This window comes from Pseudophryne corroboree, chromosome 1, assembly GCF_028390025.1.
Source record: "Pseudophryne corroboree isolate aPseCor3 chromosome 1, aPseCor3.hap2, whole genome shotgun sequence".
NCBI lineage: Eukaryota > Metazoa > Chordata > Amphibia > Anura > Myobatrachidae > Pseudophryne > Pseudophryne corroboree.
Genome location: NC_086444.1, coordinates 212,327,154 through 212,347,291, shown reverse-complemented (window position 1 = coordinate 212,347,291; position 20,138 = coordinate 212,327,154). Strand labels below are relative to the sequence as shown.

General features: G+C 44.2%; 1 protein-coding gene across 2 annotated transcripts in view; it reads right to left on the bottom strand.

Annotated features, from left to right (window-relative positions):
• The window catches only part of RGMB (repulsive guidance molecule BMP co-receptor b), a 79,658-nt gene that overhangs the window by 27,988 nt on the left and 31,532 nt on the right, over positions 1–20,138 (bottom strand). For both annotated transcript variants that reach the window (XM_063964062.1, XM_063964063.1), the window contains one exon: positions 4,923–5,431. In XM_063964062.1, coding sequence (XP_063820132.1) covers positions 4,923–5,431 — 509 coding nt within the window. The remainder of the gene's footprint in view (positions 1–4,922; positions 5,432–20,138) is intronic.

The window sequence follows — 20,138 nt, the reverse complement described above, 5'->3', positions numbered from 1 at the left end:
GCTTTCGCTTTGCTTTGCCAACGAAAAGAGCGAAATTTAAACCCTTGGACTTAGGGTTATAAGCAGCCGGAAATCTGACCTTTTTCGATTCAGCCTCTGATTCTAGGATATCCGATAAAGGTTTTCCAAATAATATATTACCCACGAAAGGCAATGCTTCCAATTCTTTCTTGGACTCCGCATCTGCCTTCCAGGTCCGTAGCCAAACTGCTCTGCGAGCGACTACTGTCAAGGCTGAAGCTTTAGAAGCAACAGTGCCTACATCAATTGCTGCTTCTTCTAAATACTGGGCAGATTGTCTTAAACGGCAAAAACGATCCTCTTGCTCCCTAATAGGAGAGGGGATGTCATTCTCTAGTTCCTCTATCCATTCGCCCATTGCCTTTGCTACCCAGGCCGAAGCCATAGCAGGTCTTACCACTGCTCCTACTAGAGAAAATATATTTTTCAAAAGGCTCTCTACCCTTCTGTCTGTGACATCATTCAATGAGGTAGATGACAGTGGTAAAGCAGATTTATGCACGAGTCGCAGAACATGTGCATCTACTTTTGGAGGAACTTCTCTCTTCGAACAATCCCCAGCAGGAAATGGATAATAAGAATCCCATCTTTTAGGAATCTTATACTTTTTACTGGGCGCTGCCCAAGACTCATCCATCATTTCCGTCCACTCATCTGACGCTGGATATTCAGCTTTCACTGATTTTGTTCGTTTGAATACAGGTGCTTTTGCTTTTAACGCTGTCTTGGCTGGCTCTTCCAGAGAAAGCACAGCCTTCACTGCATTAATAAGTTCAGCTACATCTTCTGAACTAAAGCTCTGCGACTGATCATCATACGGAGTTGAATCTATTGTTTCCGCATCATCATCTGATGTATCATCTTGTGTAGTCTGCCATACAGACGTATCTGTCTTAGTCTTACCTGCCTCTTGGTTGCTTGTAGAGGCTACTGGAACCAAACCATAGGAAGGGAGCTGCATGTATGGGTTCATAGTGTAACCTAACCCTTGAGGTGGTGCTACCGGAGCTAACCTGTCCGCAATTGAAGACAGAGTCTTTGCGAACATATTCCATGGTGGCTCTACTGGAGGTTGAACTAACTCCTGTTTTTTACTTTGCTGAAAAGCGAAACAGTTTGCACACAAACCCTCATAAGTGACCAATTGATTCATATCAATTACCCCTGACTTACAAGATAAGCATGTTAGGGTTATAGGAGTGCTCAGTAAATTCTCCTCATCACTTTTGCCGCTCATAGACATGGTATTAACCTGTTATCGACTACATTCTTTGTGACTGAAAAACACCCTATATGTCAGTATATAGAGGTGAGAACAATCTGACCACAGTGCACCTGATTTGAGGGTCAGAACAGGACTGACATTACACAGAAAAGTCAGCACACATACTAGCAGTCAGTCACATGTTAAAGCATTAGACATTGTCATATGAGAATACAACTTCCATAATAACTTAAACAAAAGTAGGAAAATTGTACTTCTGTTTTAACTGGTTCTAATTTCAACATAACATGCAGAAAACACAGTAATATACAGGTCTCATATGCAATAGGTACTAAAAAATTAACAATGCATACTAAGAAGTAGAGAGAATTTTTAGTACTGTATACCCTGCCTCCAGAGAGCGGGATACAGGTAGACTCACCACACTTCCATATCCAAGCAAATACGCTCGTAAGACGCTGTGTGGATTCACACGCTACTGGTGTACACTGCCGCTCTTGGTAACTGATAACGGACACGGACGCTCACCAACGGACACGGACGCTGAGCGACTTCCACGTGTATGCAGACGCTAAAGGCCTGCGACTCGGTCTGGGCGGGTTAATATCCAGTGTACACAACCGCAGCGTCTAAGCTGCGACCGAGTACCCTCGTGGTAGCGTCTGAGCCGGAAGTGAGGTCATTCAGTTCATGAAACAAGAGACACGCGGGAACTGGCCATGAACTCGGAGGAGGGGCGGCCAGGAGAGCGTCTGAATCCCCCTGTTGACTTAAACTCCCAGGATCGCGGCCTCTACCTAGTCCTGGCGCCTATGATCCCCGGAGCGTAGCGCTGTCACACTCGAGATGTTCGGCGCATCAACACACTGTTTGTAGTCTCCACCAAATCAGTGTAGCGGTGTCCTGACCCCTCTAGTAAGAGGAAGTCCATAGACTCACCGCCTCCCCATGCTCCGGCCACAGCATGGTTACGTCTGCTGGACCTGCTAGCCGTCGAGACAGCACTGTACCGCGGAGGTAAGCGTTGTTGTGACCCGGTGGGGAGTTGTTGGAGCGACTCTGTCTAATATGCGTTTAAGACGCTGTTAAGAGAAGTCACTCTAAAAAACATTATAGTAAGTCTATAAAAATAAAGTAATGAAAACTTGAGGCTGCTTTCATAGCAGCCCTGTGACCCTGCGGCTTCCTGCCGCACCAAGCAAAAAACTGATCTGACTGAGTCAGTGGGCGGGACTATATAGTGGAGGCCCCAATGCATCCTGGGAGGCCAGAAAGCTCGTGACCGTGTTGGTGCCATTTTCGCTGTCGCTCGACAATATCCCAATGTTATCCTGTGGACCCAGCCAGAGAAAAGGTAGGTACAAATTGCTGCTCATGTAGTTTAACACACAAAGCACATGCTAATTATAGTAGTCCAAAACAAATAAAAAATTCCATATCAGTAAAACATCTCAAAAACAAAAATTATTAATTCTTATTATTGTTACAAAGTTTTTGCAGTATGTGGAAAGGTTTATTTTGTGCTTTCAGCATAAAGTTTAAACAGCCTTTGTCTAACAAATCAAAGAAATGCAAAACTACTCTCAGATTTTGCATGGATGTTACAACTTAAAGAAGTAAAAATAGGGCAGTACACCCACAGTCCAATTCCCTGTTCTGCCGAAGAGAGACATAGCTGAGGCAAAGTTCGATGCACATTAAGGATGATTGCCAGTTGGTATTGCATTAAAGGCTAGTGACAACACGGGCCATATGTAATAGCCTGCGAGGTGCAGGCTGTTCTGGAATTTCTGTTTAGTCTGCCCGTATTTTTAAAGAGGCAATCATTTACAAATCAAAACCAGGTCGGTTTCGCCTTGTAAATGACTGCGTCTTTAAAAAGATGGGCGGACTCACAGAGACTCCTGGACAGTCAGCACCTAAATACTGCCTCACATGTCAAACAATAAATCGGGATCAGTACGAAATCCCGCTGGACGTGATCCCGGCGGTCAGAATACCAACACCGGAATCCCGACCAGCACAATCCCGACAGGGGGGCAAACGCAACGAAGCCCCTTGCGGGCTTGCTGCGCTCGGCACACTGATTTATTGTCCCTCTATGTAGGGATTGTGCCGGTCGGGATTCCGGTGTCGGAATTCCGACCGCCAGGATTCTGTCCGGCTGGATGTTGACAGCATCCCCCATAATCACCTTTGACATGCAGTGGGTAGTGGATGCTTGCACTGCGGTTGGAGGACAGCAGGTGGGAAATGGAGGGTAATTTATTTATCCCAAAAGTATTCACTAGCGGTGAATTCACATATACGGAATAGGCAGGAGCAGTGCCGTAACTAGGCATTTTAGCGCTGTGTGCAAGAGATGACATTTGCGCCCCCCATGTAAGATAGGAGCAGTGCGTGGTGTAGGCGCGCAAAAATATATATAGGGGCGTGGCTTCATGGAGAAGGGGCGTGGCCACAAAATAATAGCAATTCATACTACGGTGCACAGTAGTCTCCATTATTCAAATTACGCTGCACAGTAGCGCCACTACACCAGGTAGAGCCCCTTTTATACATTACAGGAGACAGCGTCCCCCTTTTTACACATTACAGCAGACAGTCCCCCTTTTTACACATTACGGCAGACAGCGTCCCCTTTTTTACACATTACGGCAGACAGCGTCCCCTTTTTTACACATTATGGCAGCCAGTCCCCATTTTTACACATTACGGCAGCCAGTCCCCATTTTTACACATTACGGCAGCCAGTCCCCATTTTTACACATTACGGCAGCCAGTCCCCATTTTTACACATTACGGCAGCCAGTCCCCATTTTTACACATTACGGCAGCCAGTCCCCATTTTTACACATTACGGCAGCCAGTCCCCCTTTTTACACATTGCGGCAGCCAGGCCCCCTTTTTACACATTATGGCAGACGGTGTCCCCAAGAGAGAGAGAGAGAGAGAGAGAGAGAGAGAGAGAGAGAGAGAGAGAGAGAGAGAGAGAGAGAGAGAGCGAGCTATACTTACCATCTCCCTGCTGGCAGTCAGGCTCCTCGTGCAGCTCCCTCGGTGCAGGCAGGTGAGAAGGAGGAGGAGGAGGGAGGGGGACTGGAGCTGCAGCAGCGCTATTTCATTGGTAGTAAGCGCCGCTGCAGCTGTCCCCTCTCCTTCCGTATAGGCTGCCCGGCGCTGCTGTGGATGCTGGGACGGAGGAACCGCATCCCAGCATTTACAGCAGCGCCGGGCAGCCAGTACGGAAGGAGAGGGGGCTGCTGCAGCGGTGCTTACTACCAATGAAATAGCGCTGCTGCGGCTCCAGTCCCCCTCCCTCCTCCTCCTCCGCTGCCCAACGTTGCAGCTCTCCTCCCCAGTGCGGCGGCGGCGCACGGCGCAGACATCAGAGGCAGCATGTAATGAGTCAATTTGACTCATTACATGCCGCTGGCCGTGTGCCCTCAGGGCAACTGCGCTGTGTGCCAGGCCCACTTGGCACACACGTAGTTACGGCCCTGGGCAGGAGCATTGGAATACCGGCACCACAATACAAGAGGTCATTGAAACCAATGGGTTCAATTTCCTGTTTAAACTCCTTAGCTATCATTGGAAAATCCTGGCAGAAGCCCCCATTTTGACATCAATGAGTAAAGGACCTACAATAGGAAAAGACTGTTAGTCATTCAGTTACCTTGTTTGTAGCAGTAGCACTGGATCCAGGGACCACGGGCACATTTGTCACTTGAACTGACACATAATTGTTGTCTATTAGTGGCCAGGCTCCTTCAACCTTACAAGTTTGAAAATGGTCTTTAAAAGTTCTCAGGTGTGGGTCCCCGAACAAACCGCAGAAGAGGTAATTGGGCTGTGCATGCTCCGCAGCATGTAATTCTCTTGCTGTCACCCTACTGTGGAAGTTACAAACGTCATTGGAAAACTCTGGATTTGTAGACGATGTGGGACCATCCTTTGAGCAATTTCTCTGACTCATCAGATCACTGATCCCCAGCACAGCAGAATGGTAAACTAGATTTCCACGGCAAGCCTTTGAAGTCCTATGTGTGCAACCAGCATATGCCCGCAGGGCTTTACAGAACTCCGAATCGAAGCCATCGCTCCCCGAATTCAGGTGGGAAGTCAGAGAGACAAAGTCTGTTGTGCACTTCTGAATGCGGCACTGTGTTTGCTGCTGACTGTACCCTAATGGGCAGAAAAAAAAAAACATCATAAGCAACTTCATCTTAATAAACTACTGCAATTAGAGTAAAACAACCAATGCTAAATCTAGCGCTCTGTCACTCCAATCAATATGCTGCTAGTAACATAGGGCTACTCACCCCTATTAGATTAAAAAATCAAACAAACAACAAAGAAGCTAGTGTTACAGCGCATATGGATTAGAATTATCAGGGTTTTTTATTAAAACATATATATATATATATATATATATATATAAAATTTAGCTTAAATGAAGAGAAGGGAGACAATACATTCATTCTGATGAAGCCGCTGAGCCCGAAGGGAGGCGGGGAAACGCGTCAATTACTCATCTAAATTGCTGTTCATACCACTATCCGGAGGTCTCGATAACTAACACTAACGCTCCAGGAATTCTTCACCTTTATTCATGATCCCCCAGAGATGACTGCACGATAAAGGTTGAAAGCACCAGCAGCCGGGGAGGATATTCTTGGTGAAATTATCCATAAAGAGGAGTGGCGAGACCGTACTGCATAAATGTCTGGCCAGACACGCTTTTAGAGGGAGCATTTGCTCACATTATTAATAGGCCGTGACTATACAAATGGGACAGCCTAAAAACCCACAATTAATGTGAGGAATAACCCTATTTCATTTCTCTTCACTAAAGTGACTGTTACATAGTCTCACAGAAAAAAACTGTGTGTGCTATTTAGCCTCAGTAAACATCGGATAAGTTACATTTTAACCATTACAACAGGTATTGTTAAAAATTTTAGGTGGATATAGAGTAACTTGTTATAATGTATGCTACATCCAGTTCATATGTGAATTAATTATTGTAATGGCATATTGACCGGCCGGTGGTATAAACTGCATATTATATATATATATATATATATATATATATATATATATATATATATATATATATATATATATTTTAATAAAAAACCCTGATAATTCTAATCCATATGCGCTGTAACACTAGCTTCTTTGTTGTTTGTTTAATTAGAGTAAAACACTGTATAGTACTAAACATTTAGAAACTGATGTAAATTTCCATAAGGCAGTAAAGAATAAAAGATTGGTGAATTAGTATTTTGTACGATACATATTTGAATTCACTCTATAGTGCAGGACTAGTGTCACGATGCGTCACAAAGCCATGATGTGCCACAAGGGTGAGCCCAGCTACCGGCTACACATACAAATCTATATATAAACGTGCATACAGCACACCCATATAGCATATACAAAACATTTTCAATTGCACAGATAAACATCCAAAAAAACACTCTCCAACGGGATTCCGCACATGATACTGAACAAGCCCAAATGTACCCCTGCACCATCCCTGCATGTTGTGGTGGCAAGGAGTCTAACCTCCTAATCAGTGATGTCTACTACAATTTATCATTTTTTTTTTACATTTTAACAGGTTTCAACTAGTGATGAGCGGATTCGGTTTTACTCGGTTCTCAAAACCGAATCTTATTGGCTCACTGATGTCACGTGTTTTGGATAGCCAATAAGATTCGGTTTTGAGAACCGAGTAAAACCGAGTAAAACCGAATCCGCTCATCACTAGTTTCAACCCCTCCCTATCCACATCGGCTCCCACTGAGATAACTTGGACTCCACGACTGTATTGTTGGGACTCAATTTTTATACTGGCCTCACCAATGCTTCAATACTGCCTTCTACACCACAGTGTTTTACTTGTCTCTTATATTCTTTCCCTATAACCCCCACTGTATGCTATACCTCTACTATTTGCACACCTTGCCAGCAGCAACCTACGCAGTGTGCCCCAGATGGTTGCCTCAGACAGTTCCTTATGTATGGCTTATCTCCAACAGCATAAACTTCATGGTGCGCCCAACATGGCTGCCTAACCTGGTTTGCTTTTGGATGGGATGAAAAATACATGGAAACGACGTTTATGTTGGGACCTTACTCTAAGCTCGAGTACGCTGCAACCATCCCATTTTGTGTCATCCCTTCTAGGTGTGCCCTATTCCATCCAGGGCAATCCAACGTAGTGCGCCCAAGACTGCCGACTTGCTTGGTACCTATCATGGGTGGAACATACAACTCGTGGAATTTATTACCCAAAATGACTGCACCAACCATGAATTATGCTTACTGTGCTCTCTAGTTTTTTTTTTTGGGGGGGTGATTAGGGGTTCTACTTGCTGTAATACCAAATCATTTTGTACCAAATGCCATGTTTTTGATGTTTGTGTCCTCTTACATCCTTGCTGCATTCATGCTAAACAGCCCTTTAAGTCGCGCCATGACGTGGCGGGACTCTGTAGCGCAGAGCGTCTTTTGTTTTTCCACGTGAGAATGCGTCTTAGTCGCAAAGTTATGCAATAAGACACACAGTTGCAGTCACACACAGAATATAGACATGCTGCATATCATTTTAATCAGCAGAAGCTGCTTGTGTGCCCTATTGCATTACTTTTGGCGGGGTAAGAAATATATAAATAAAAAATAATAAAAAATAATAATAATTACATTTAAAAAAAGACGCTCGGCGCTACATAAATTACACTGCACTTATGCGTTATGTGTAACGGTGCAAACATGTAATTATTATTTACATGCAAAGATCAGATCTGCAAATCATGAAAGTGCCCATAAATCAACTCAAGAGTCATCAGTTAATAGTATCTGGGACATTCAATCGCAGAGATGGTCTGCAAAACAGCTGATCGTTACCATACACTTGCAATCTACACCACCAATTGAGTTGCAATCCCATGTTGAAGAAATTGATACACCAACTCCGATATTTTTTGGGGTATGCGTCATTAGGTCGACAAGATCTAGGTCGACCACTATTGGTTGACATGAGCTTCTTGCCTTTTTTTGGTGTCGTTTTCGTCGTAAAAGTGACGGGGAACCCCAATTAGTGCACAGTGTCCCCTCGCATGGCTTGCCAAGGTGCCTTGCTGCGCTCGGCATAGGTTACTATTCCCAATCGTAGTCCACGTGGATCGTAAAGTATGAAAAAGATAATGAAAAAAAGAAAGTGAAAAACCCATGTCGACCTTTTTTCCATGTCGACCAATAGTGGTCGACCTAATGACTGTCAACTTAAGTCTTGTCGACCTAATGATCGTATCCCTATTTTTTTTAATCGGAATCGATGATCGGTGAACCACATACATAGCCAATGTGTTTTACAAAATCATCTGTAAAATTCTGAATTGGCATAATGGATTGCTGATGTATGGGCCCCTTAACCTACCTACATATGAACAGTTAGTTAGTCATGAACAGTTTAGTTAGTAAGCCTTATTTCAACAAATGTCGGACTCCTTTTGCATTTGCATGGTGTCACTCTACAACCAGCAAAGGGGGGTTATGGTGGGAATGTAATATTGTGTAGTTCCGGCTATGAGTGTCCGGAGCTATTCAATTACCTGCATAGCGCCCCTAATTTAAGTTAGGAAATTAAGTTTACAGTGCTTAAAACTTAAGTGCCGAGCTCAATGCTGTTAGTGCACGCGGTAAGCCCACAACTAGCATTGCGTCATTAGTTTAGTCAGATTTCAGATGGCACATCTGGAGCTCGCAAATCCTCTAATAGCAGGTTTAAAGTGCGGCCAATTGAATAGCTCCGGGCACTCATTTCCGGAGCTAAACATTGCATTCAATTGAATACCCCCCTTTAGGTAGCATTCCTACATGTCCAGGATGACTGTATAAATTACTGTAATAATAGTACTTGTAGCAGGAAAATGCCTAAAATATTTACAACGCAACAGTTTCCATGAGGAGAGTAAGTTAGTCCCTTATCCACTTTAAATAAATACAAAAGGAACCAAACTTGTGACTAACCATTCTTTGAACCCTTTCCATGACATTATGAAGTCACAGCGTAGACACAACAGAATAAAACCCTGACTAATCACACGGAAAAAAAAAAAATCTGCTGCAACACATTTTTGTGGGTATTAGGTCTGACCATGCTGATGTTACTTTACAGCCTGGGAAAGCCTGCCAGAGAAACCCAGGTGGTAAGCTAATATTCCAGTCCATGGACATACAGAGGGAAAAGAGGGGGGAAAATAATCTCCAATTTCAGACTATGCAAAAATAAATATCTATACTGCTCACAGACAGAACAATCTAGTCCAGTGGGGGGCCTGGAGCAACTCACATTTGAAGCTTGCTCTGCCTTTTACAAGACATCTTGGAACAAAAACAAAGTAAGCTGCAATCAGACAAAATACATTTGCAGGCTGTCACTGCTTCAAAAGGTCAGAAAAATCCAAACAAATAGACTTGCCACTTAACAGGCCTCTGCTGATTAAATGAGGTTTTCCCTCACAAAACATGTCTATAAAATTGTACCTCTGGGAGAATTGAACATTTCGGACACGACATGTACTGAACTGAAGAGAATCAGTAAGCTGGTGTCAAATGTGGAGGCTTTGCAGAAATCAGAGATGAGGAAAATCACAAAGTAGGTATGTTTAAAGCAATGACTCTTCTGAAGGAACTTTCTTGCTAAGTAAAATGAGGTCACTTCCACATCTGTAGGACATAGGATGTAATAAAAGCCCTTGGTAAGCACTGTTCTATTTTTCATGGATGTCATTTCTAAACTGCATTTTATTATCCATTATCTTCATTTATAGGGCCCCAATAATATTACTCATTACTCACTGCACTGTATGCAGAATGTGTCATCTTTCACACCAGTCCCTACCCCATGGGCTGTTAGGGGCGATTCAACTGTTTTCTACCAGGGATACCACTAACGCGCACAAAAGAGAGCAATTCAATTGTTGCTCAGTTTGGGCACCCATTAACAATCAGAGAAACTTCATATTGCTGCCACCTGAGGCGGTGAGAAGAAATGTGCAAAAAGTCTGTGGTTTCGTCACCCAAATGGGAGTATAGGCCACTAACCAGGACTTAAGACAGGATTAGCCACTATATGGGGATAAACCCCGTCTATTTGGGTGCATAAAAAGTAATGGGCGCCCGATCAGAACAATAATTGAACAGCTCAGATTAAAAAAAAAAAAACATGTGAATCACCCTTACAGTCTATATTCCCTAATATACACACATACACAGAAAGACAAAGCATCCAGAGGAATCCACAAAAACACATGAGGGTCGATTCAATTCGGCAACAGATGAATAGCGCCGGGAATTAGCTCCAGACGCTATTCAATTCAGCTACTAGTTACCCGCAATTGTCGGGAATTCTTCGCTCACCCCCGGGGGGTGAGAGAAGAAAACCGACAAAAGTGCTGGCGCGCCGCCGATTCTGTTGAGAATCATCATCGCCGTGGGTAGTTAAGACGGGAAATGCCCATTCTCCCGACAAAACTACCTGTTAAGTCGGCGAGAACGGCATTCACCGACTTAACTTAAGGTGAATTGAATAGCGTCGGGAGCTAATTCCTGGCGCTATTCATCTGTTGCCGAATTGAATCGACCCCATGGATTTATACAAAATCCACACGGATAGGGCCTTGCCAGACTCTGCGAGAATGCTAACCACTGTGCCACCACGAAGAACATGCAATGTCCACTTCGCCACGGGTTGTAGTACAGGCGGTGAGGAGACTGCCGGTCACAATACCTCCCCCTACATCCCGCCCACTGAGAATCCCGACAATCGGCATGCCGACCAGCAGGGACTATTCCCACAACACCCATAGAGTGGGAATAGAACGTGTTGCGACTGCAGGTCACCACCGAGCTCGCAGCGTGGCGAGTCCACAAGGAGCCTGTTGCACTCGCCCTCCGCTTGCATTCTGCTGCTGGGATACTGGCAGAGGTATGCTGACCGCCGGTCACGCATACCCAACCCCTTCGCCACCACTAGGGATCTCTCTTCACAGCACCGACCCTATCCTGAATGCAGACACTGGAATCCAGAATGGGTGAACCACCCCGGCGCCAGAATCCCGACAACCAGAATGTCAAATGAAGACACACCGCGGCGCTGGAAAGGTAAGCTGCGGGGGCTGGGAGGTTAGGCTGGGTTAGAAACCCCCCTCGGAGAGTTGGTGTAAGGCTTCAGGGGGTGAGGGTTACGCTTAGGCACCGGGGACGGGGTGGTGGTGGTGGTTTAGGTACCTCCGGGGGGGTGGTTAAGGTTAGGCTGCAGGTAGGGAAGGTTAGGTTTGGGAGGGGGGGGGGGGGGGGAACCCCTTACCCCTGTTGGCTTTTTCACCAGTGGGATCCCGGCGTCCCTTACCCCTGTTGGCTTTTTCACCAGTGGGATCCCGGCGTCTGTATTTTGAATGCGCTGGCATTTCATATTGATCCCCAGCACATCACACTTATTCCATTAGGTCTGACTTTTTAACTCCTTATGAGCTCAAAGAAACAAAATATGAATGCCAGCAAAACTACAATAAAACCGGCAAATATTTGTGTGTTCTCCTTTTATGCCTAATTTTTCTAATAGTGCTCGTTTTCTAGATACTCTTCAGTAAAATATATATTTTACACACACTCTTCCTTTGATAACTTTGTTTAAGACATCCATTGTCTTGTTCACATGTATAAATGGATTACGTACGCATACTTTACTCTTGCATGAGAGAGAGAGAGAGAGAGAGAGAGAGAGAGAGAGAGAGAGAGAGAGAGAGAGAGAGAGAGAGAGAGAGAGAGAGAGAGAGAGAGAGAGAGAGAGAGAGAGAGAGAGAATTTTCAGCTGCCAATACTGAGGTCTTGCAAAGGGTTCTGCTTGGACAGGAACGTTGACAATGCACCAGTATCTTGTTGATATGAAGTTGTAAATTTGCACATCTAGAATGTAAGATCTCACGAGCAGTGCTCACACCCTTGTGCTTATCCTTCTCTTACTTAAACCATCCCCGACGGCACCTAATTCCACGGTTTTCTGCCACTCTGATACTTATTTCAGTGTTATTTATTTCAGCGTTATTTATCCTGTATTTGTCCTATACGGTCTTCAATTCTAAGTCACTATTGTCCCGTGTTAATTTTTCATTTATGTACTCTGTAATTGGGTGCTGCGGATCGTTTGTGGCGCAATATAAATAAACAATAATAATAATAATAATAATAATAATAATAATAATAATAAGTCTGTGCTGAGTGCTTTCCTTTATTTAAGACTATATGGGGCCAATTCAATTGTTTTGGATGTCTAAAAATCCTGTGTAAATAGAACATTTTAGATGCCTAAACTATTGTCACTAATCAATTTTGTCTGGGCACCCATGCCCATCGCTCATGTCGCACCCAAACATACCGGGTTTAGCAGCCTAAAACGGCTAGACACATCTAAACTCCATGCTTTGGGCGACCAAACTCCTGTTTGAACGCTCAAAGTGGCAAGTACCCACACATTTTTTCTTGCACCTAAGGAGGCTACGAGAGAAAAAAAAAAAAAAAAAAAAGGCCCCGCGACAGCTGGGCGCCTAAACGGAGCAACAATTGAATTGCTCCTTTTTGTGCCCCCTGGTGGTAGCCACTGGGTAAAACAATTAAATCGGCTTCTATACTGTATATATAATACCCAATACAGCATAATATTGCATGATAATGAATATATCCTGCTCAAAAAACATGTACTGTAAACAGGTGAAGGATTAAATTATTGAAAAGGTCTGCTGTAGCATACATTGCTGTTAACAGGGCACTTTACATATTAAGTGAATGACTTGGAATACACATCATTTACATATTTATGACTTAAGATGCCTTTAGCAACCCTGCTATATATATTCCCATGGTGGTTTCCACTGTGTAGGTTACCTCAACAATAGTGTAATGCTCCACTAGCTAACATGAGGTGTGCTGTAACCAAAGATGTATAAAGATGGTTCCTTATCCTTCTCAGCCTCTGTATAGGAATTTATGATTTAAAAGCATTATCAATTTACATTTTAACTTGTTGAGCTGAACAACCTACACCCAGAAATATCCATTATTCATTAAAAAAAGAATATATATATATCAGTATACCAAAATAATACTTTGTAAATAGACGCTGGGGGAGCCAGCCAGCAAGAGCCAAGAACTGTACGAGTAAGGAGACTATGGGGTATATGCAATTCACGGCGAATCGCGGCAATTTTTCGCCGTTTTTTTTTTCGACTCAATTCGCCAGGTGAATTCCGGCAGGTGCCTGCCGGAATTCACCATATTCAATGAAAAACGGATTCGCCAGAATCGCGGGCGAAAATCGGCCGATTTGGCGGATTTTGCTGCGATTTTAAAAAACGGTAAAAAACGGGAAAAACCCGAAAAAAAAATTGGCGTGGGGTCCCCCCTCCAAAGCATAACCAGCCTCGGGCTCTTCGAGCTGGTCCTGGTTCTAAAAATGCAGGGGAAAAATTGGGCAGGGATCCCCCGTATTTTTAAAACCAGCACCGGGCTCTGCGCCTGGTGCTGGTGCCAAAAATACGGGGGACAAAAAGGAGTAGGGGTCCCCCGTATTTTTAACACCAGCATCGGGCTCCACTAGCTGGACAGATAATGCCACAGCCGGGGGTCACTTTTATGCCGTGCCCTGCGGCCGTGGCATTAACTACCCAACTAGTCACCCCTGGCCGGGGTACCCTGGGGGAGTGGGGACCCCTACAATCAAGGGGTCCCCCCCCCAAGGGCCAGGGGTGAAGCCCGAGGCTGTCCCCCCCCCATCCAATGGGCTGCGGATGGGGGGGCTGATAGCCTTTTGTGATAATAAAAAGATATTGTTTTTTCCATTAGTACTACAAGTCCCAGCAAGCCTCCCCCGCAAGCTGGTACTTGGAGAACCACAAGTACCAGCATGCGGGAGAAAAACGGGCCCGCTGGTACCTGTAGTACTACTGGAAAAAAAATACCCAAATAAAAACAGGACACACACACCGTGAAAGTAAAACTTTATTTCATACGCCGACACACACATACTTACCTATGTTGACACGCCGACTGCCACGGTCTCCGACGATCCGAGGTACCTGTGAAAAAATTATACTCACCTTCCAGCGTCCAGAGGTACATCCAGGTCCAGAGATAATCCACGTACTTGGCAAAACAAAAAAACGAACAACGATCCATACCGGACTAGAAAGGGGTCCAATGCTTTCACATCAGACCCCTTTCTCCCGAATGCCGGGACATCACGTGACTCCTGTCACTGAAGTCCCTTCAGCCAATCAGGAAGCGCTACTTCCGTGGCGCTCATCTGATTGGCTGTGCGCTGTCTGTGATGTGACAGCGCATCGCAAAGCCGCTCCATTACTTTCAATGGTGGGAACTTAGCGGCTAGCGGGGGGGTCACCCGCCGGTCAGCCGCTGACCGGCGGGTGACCTCACCGCTAGCCGCTAAGTTCCCACCATTGAATATAATGGACTGGGCTGTGCGATGCGCTGTCTGCTCAGACGCACAGAGCCAATCAGATGAGCGCAACGAAGTTGCGCTTCCTGATTGGCTATAGAGACCTTTCTGTGACAGCTGTCACTGACAGGTCTCTCTGCATTCGGGGATAGGGGTCCCATGTGTCAGCATGGGACCCCTTTCAGTCCGGCATGGAGCGGGTGTTCGGTTTGTTTTTTTCTCCAAGTACGTGGATTTATCTCTGGAGCCTGGTTGAGGTGAGTATATTGATCTTTTATTTTCAGGTACCCCTGGATTCTACATGGAGAAGAGGACCGATGTCGGCGTGTGAACATAGGTAAGTATGTGTGTGTCGGCGTATGAAATAAAGTTTTACTTTCACGGTGTGTGTGTCCTGTTTTTATTTGGGTATTTTTTTTCCAGTAGTACTACAGGTACCAGCGGGCCCGTTTTTCTCCCGCATGCTGGTACTTGTGGTTCTCCAAGTACCAGCTTGCGGGGGAGGCTTGCTGGGACTTGTAGTACTGCTGGAAAAAACAATATTCTTTTCATGATCACAAAAGGCTATCAGCCCCCCCATCCGCAGCCCATTGGATGGGGGGGGACAGCCTCGGGCTTCACCCCTGGCCCTTGGGTGGCTGGGGGGGGGACCCCTTGATTGAAGGGGTCCCCACTCCCCCAGGGTACCCCGGCCAGGGGTGACTAGTTGGATATTTAATGCCACGGCCGCAGGGCACGGCATAAAAGTGACCCCCGGCTGTGGCATTATCTGTCCAGCTAGTGGAGCCCGATGCTGGTGTTAAAAATACGGGGGACCCCTACGCTTTTTGTCCCCCGTATTTTTGGCACCAGCACCAGGCGCAGAGCCCGGTGCTGGTTTTAAAAATACGGGGGATCCCCTGTCAATTTTCCCCCCGCATTTTTAGAACCAGGACCAGCTCGAAGAGCCCGAGGCTGGTTATGCTTTGGAAGGGGGACCCCACGCCATTTTTTTTTATGATTTCACCGTTCCAGCATAAAAAAAAAAAAATATATATATTTTAAAAAATATATAAATAATATTTGTGCCTCCAAAAAAAAAAAAAAAAAACGTACCTAATCCCTTCTAATATAAATAGATCTGCTATTCCCCAAAAAAAAAACACAAAAAAAAAACATGTTTAAATTTTTTTTATTTGTTTTCACCCTCCAAAGTGTGGCGGATTGAAAATTACGAATTTGCTGTCTAAAAGCACTGCTGTCGAATTTCCAAACTTGAATTGAATATGCTTTGGTCGATTTGCAGCACTTGTATCATTGCAGAAAAGTCGAATTTGCAAAAATTCGAATTTTGAAAGTCCGTTTTTTGGTCGGAAAGCACTGAATTGCATAGGCGATTTTTTTTTTTGGTCGAAAATGACCCGAAATTCGACAATTTCGGGAATTCGACCGCAATTGCATATACCCCTATGCCTCATTTGATCTCCATTCAGGAAACTGCCGCATTGCTTTGTTGAAATCAGAAGCCTCAACTTTGCATGTGGATAAGATTACAATCTGCACGGATTTAGAGTTCCAATTTCTTTTTTAAATATTTGTCTATATATACACTAAGGGATCTTACAAGAGAAAATGTTTACCAACCAGTTATTGCGCAGTAAAAAAGGACCAGCTTCCTGGGTGCGCCTCCAAAGGGAGAAAAAACACTATTTCTCAGTAAATAGAATTCTGGAGGTTTTGTGGAGGGTACACCTGGCGCTTGGTCTTTTATGGAGGATTACACATACAACTCAAAATAATCCCATATACCACATGACAGATATTTCTAAATGATCTGATGGTGCTGATATATGACGCAATGGATAAAGAACAATAATTTATTGCTAAAAAGCAAAACACATATACATTTGATAAAAACAATTAAAAAGTGACTTGTGCATTAAATCCTGCTGATCCTCAAACAACTATTTCCTGGTGAGTACCACGATTGGTCGCCCAAAACCTGGTTTGGATCTCTGTGCAAAATCAGGCAATAAGGTGACTGGTGCATACGTGGAAATATGGATCTCTCACCATAGGATGCCCGTGCGGTGGGCTGGTTGAAATAAACAAGCTGGTCTCTTGGAGAAGGAGCTGCACACTTCCAGGACTCCCTGCTGATAAACCCGTGGCGGTGGTGCCAGGCCTATCAGCCTTGGACCAGCTTGTTTATTTCAACCAGCCCACCGCACGGGCATCCTATGGTGAGAGATCCATATTTCCACGTATGCACCAGTCACCTTATTGCCTGATTTTGCACAGAGATCCAAACCAGGTTTTGGGCGACCAATCGTGGTACTCACCAGGAAATAGTTGTTTGAGGATCAGCAGGATTTAATGCACAAGTCACTTTTTAATTGTTTTTATCAAATGTATATGTGTTTTGCTTTTTAGCAATAAATTATTGTTCTTTATCCATTGCGTCATATATCAGCACCATCAGATCATTTAGAAATATCTGTCATGTGGTATATGGGATTATTTTGAGTTGTATGTGTAATCCTCCATAAAAGACCAAGCGCCAGGGGTACCCTCCACAAAACCTCCAGAATTCTATTTACTAAGGGATCTTAGGCAGGGCAGTGTGATAAAATACATTTTAATGCATGGAACAAAAAAAATAAAATGCAAAAAGGTGTTGCTTATAAACACAGTGGAGGCAGCCATTTTGTACGTGCTTAGCCAATAATCATGAGAATGTAGCCGACTGACTGAGGAACTTCAAGAGCACTGTTCATGAGGCGCTAGTTACAAATGAATGGATAGGCTGCAGTCCTGTGATAGAGAGGTGACCATACCCGTTACTAAGGCGTCTAATTTTGCGGTGGTGATTTTGTCACATGTATTTATTATGCTTTGCTTACTAATGAAGCACAGGTGTCTGAAAAATACAGTGTAATAGTAAGAAGTCATTGCTTTGACAAAATGCAACATCGCTAGTACATACAGGTCAACCTGTGAAAAAGGGACTTATCTCAGTATGAAGACATCCTGCACTGGCGCTTATTCCAGCAATGCTTGATGTCTCCCTGGACAGCAGTTATCATAAACTCACCCCTCAGGAGGGGGATCCGCATTTGTTAGTGAGCAGCCATGTTGTGCATGCACAAGATTTTAAGAAAATACAAGATTTTAAATTTGATAAGACTGCGCATGAGCGAGCACCAGAGTAGTAGCATCCAATGGCAACAGTGGGACTGTAGGTAAAACGTGTCATTTGACAAGTGGCATATATGTCAATTTTTGTGGCTTGATTACTTGCCAGCATGCCTCACCGCCATATCTAGCTAAGGCAATAGTGTCATTATAACTAAAAAGGTGCCACTGGACAAATTTCCTGATTTCTCTATGGACTATATTGAATACATAGGGGAGGCAGTAACAGAGTATATATATATATATATATATATATATATATATTAAAAAATGAAGTATATAAAAGCGCCTAATAGTGTTGGTGAATCACTCCTCGTGAAAAAATTGTGATAATAAAACAGACAAAGTATAGCAACTTAGCTGCGGATGTTTCTGGTAGATGACTCTTAAAAACCGGACATGTAAAGGAGAGATAAAATAGACATAGTGTGTACTGTTTTTAGATTTCCACAGGTGTTTTTTTTTAAAAACAATTTATAGGAACTATGCAGGTTCCAAAATTATAGTAGAAACTATGTTTAGTTAAAAACAATAGTTTAATAGACACACTCCTGCCAAAACATGCAGGTTACATATATAGATAAAACAGTACACAAATTTTAAAGGACATATATAGCAGTCCCTGGGACAGGGACTGGATGCCCACCCCTTTTGACTTCCTATCCGTGGACAGATAAGCCATGTTTTTACCTTTTATCTTGTACGTTTGATACTTGCATTCATGGATGAAATCTAATCCAATACCCATATTTGTGGACAGATAAGCCTGCTATACTTTTTAATATTGTACGAGTAATACCTGCATTTTTAGAACTGAATCAGCTGCTATATATGTCCTTTAAAATTTGTGTACTGTTTTATCTATATATGTAACCTGCATGTTTTGGCAGGAGTGTGTCTATTAAACTATTGTTTTTAACTAAACATAGTTTCTACTATAAATTTGGAACCTGCATAGTTCCTATAAATTGTTTTTTAAAAAAAACACCTGTGGAAATCTAAAAACAGTACACACTATGTCTATTTTATCTCTCCTTTACATGTCCGGTTTTTAAGAGTCATCTACCAGAAACATCCGCAGCTAAGTTGCTATACTTTGTCTGTTTTATTATCACAATTTTTTCACGAGGAGTGATTCACCAACACTATTAGGCGCTTTTATATACTTCATTTTTTAATATTTATCTTTATATTGTTTAAAAGCTGCCACTTACGTACTCGTAAGGAGTGTTAGGCCTGACCATATAGTCATTATATCCCTTTGTTTTAGGGGGTCTTACTGAATTTACCTAGGCGCTATCCTCTATTGTTATACATATATATATATATATATATATATATTTATTAGGTGCGGGCCGGCACTCCTCCCAATGGCTGGAATTTACCCTGGTGCCCTCTGGAAGAAATTTAGCAAAGTCCCAACATAGAAGACAGTGGCACTCAGTGGATTTCAAAACAAATTGTTGTATTCAAAGTGTACAAGAAAGCCGACGTTTCGGGGCTCACATGGCGTTGGTGGATGGAGCGAGACATGATGTCCCAGATGTGCTCAATTGGATTCAGGTCTGGGGAACGGGCGGGCCAGTCCATAGCATCAATGCCTTCGTCTTGCAGGAACTGCTGACACACTCCAGCCACATGAGGTCTAGCATTGTCTTGCATTAGGAGGAACCCAGGGCCAACCGCACCAGCATATGGTCTCACAAGGGGTCTGAGGATCTCATCTCGGTACTTAATGGCAGTCAGGCTACCTCTGGCGAGCACATGGAGGGCTGTGCGGCCCCCCCAAAGAAATGCCACCCCATACCATTACTGACCCACTGCCAAACCGGTCATGCTGGAGGATGTTGCAGGCAGCAGAACGTTCTCCTTGGCATCTCCAGACTCTGTCACGTCTGTCACGTGCTCAGTGAGAACCTGCTTTCATCTGTGAAGAGCACATGGCGCCAGTGGCGAATTTGCCAATCTTGGTGTTCTCTGGCAAATGCCAAACGTCCTGCACGGTGTTGGGCTGTAAGCACAACCCCCACCTGTGGACGTCGGGCCCTCATACCACCCTCATGGAGTCTGTTTCTGATCGTTTGAGTAGACACATGCACATTTGTGGCTTGCTGGAGGTCATTTTGCAGGGCTCTGGCAGTGCTCCTCCTGTTCCTCCTTGCACAAAGGCGGAGGTAGCGGTCCTGCTGCTGG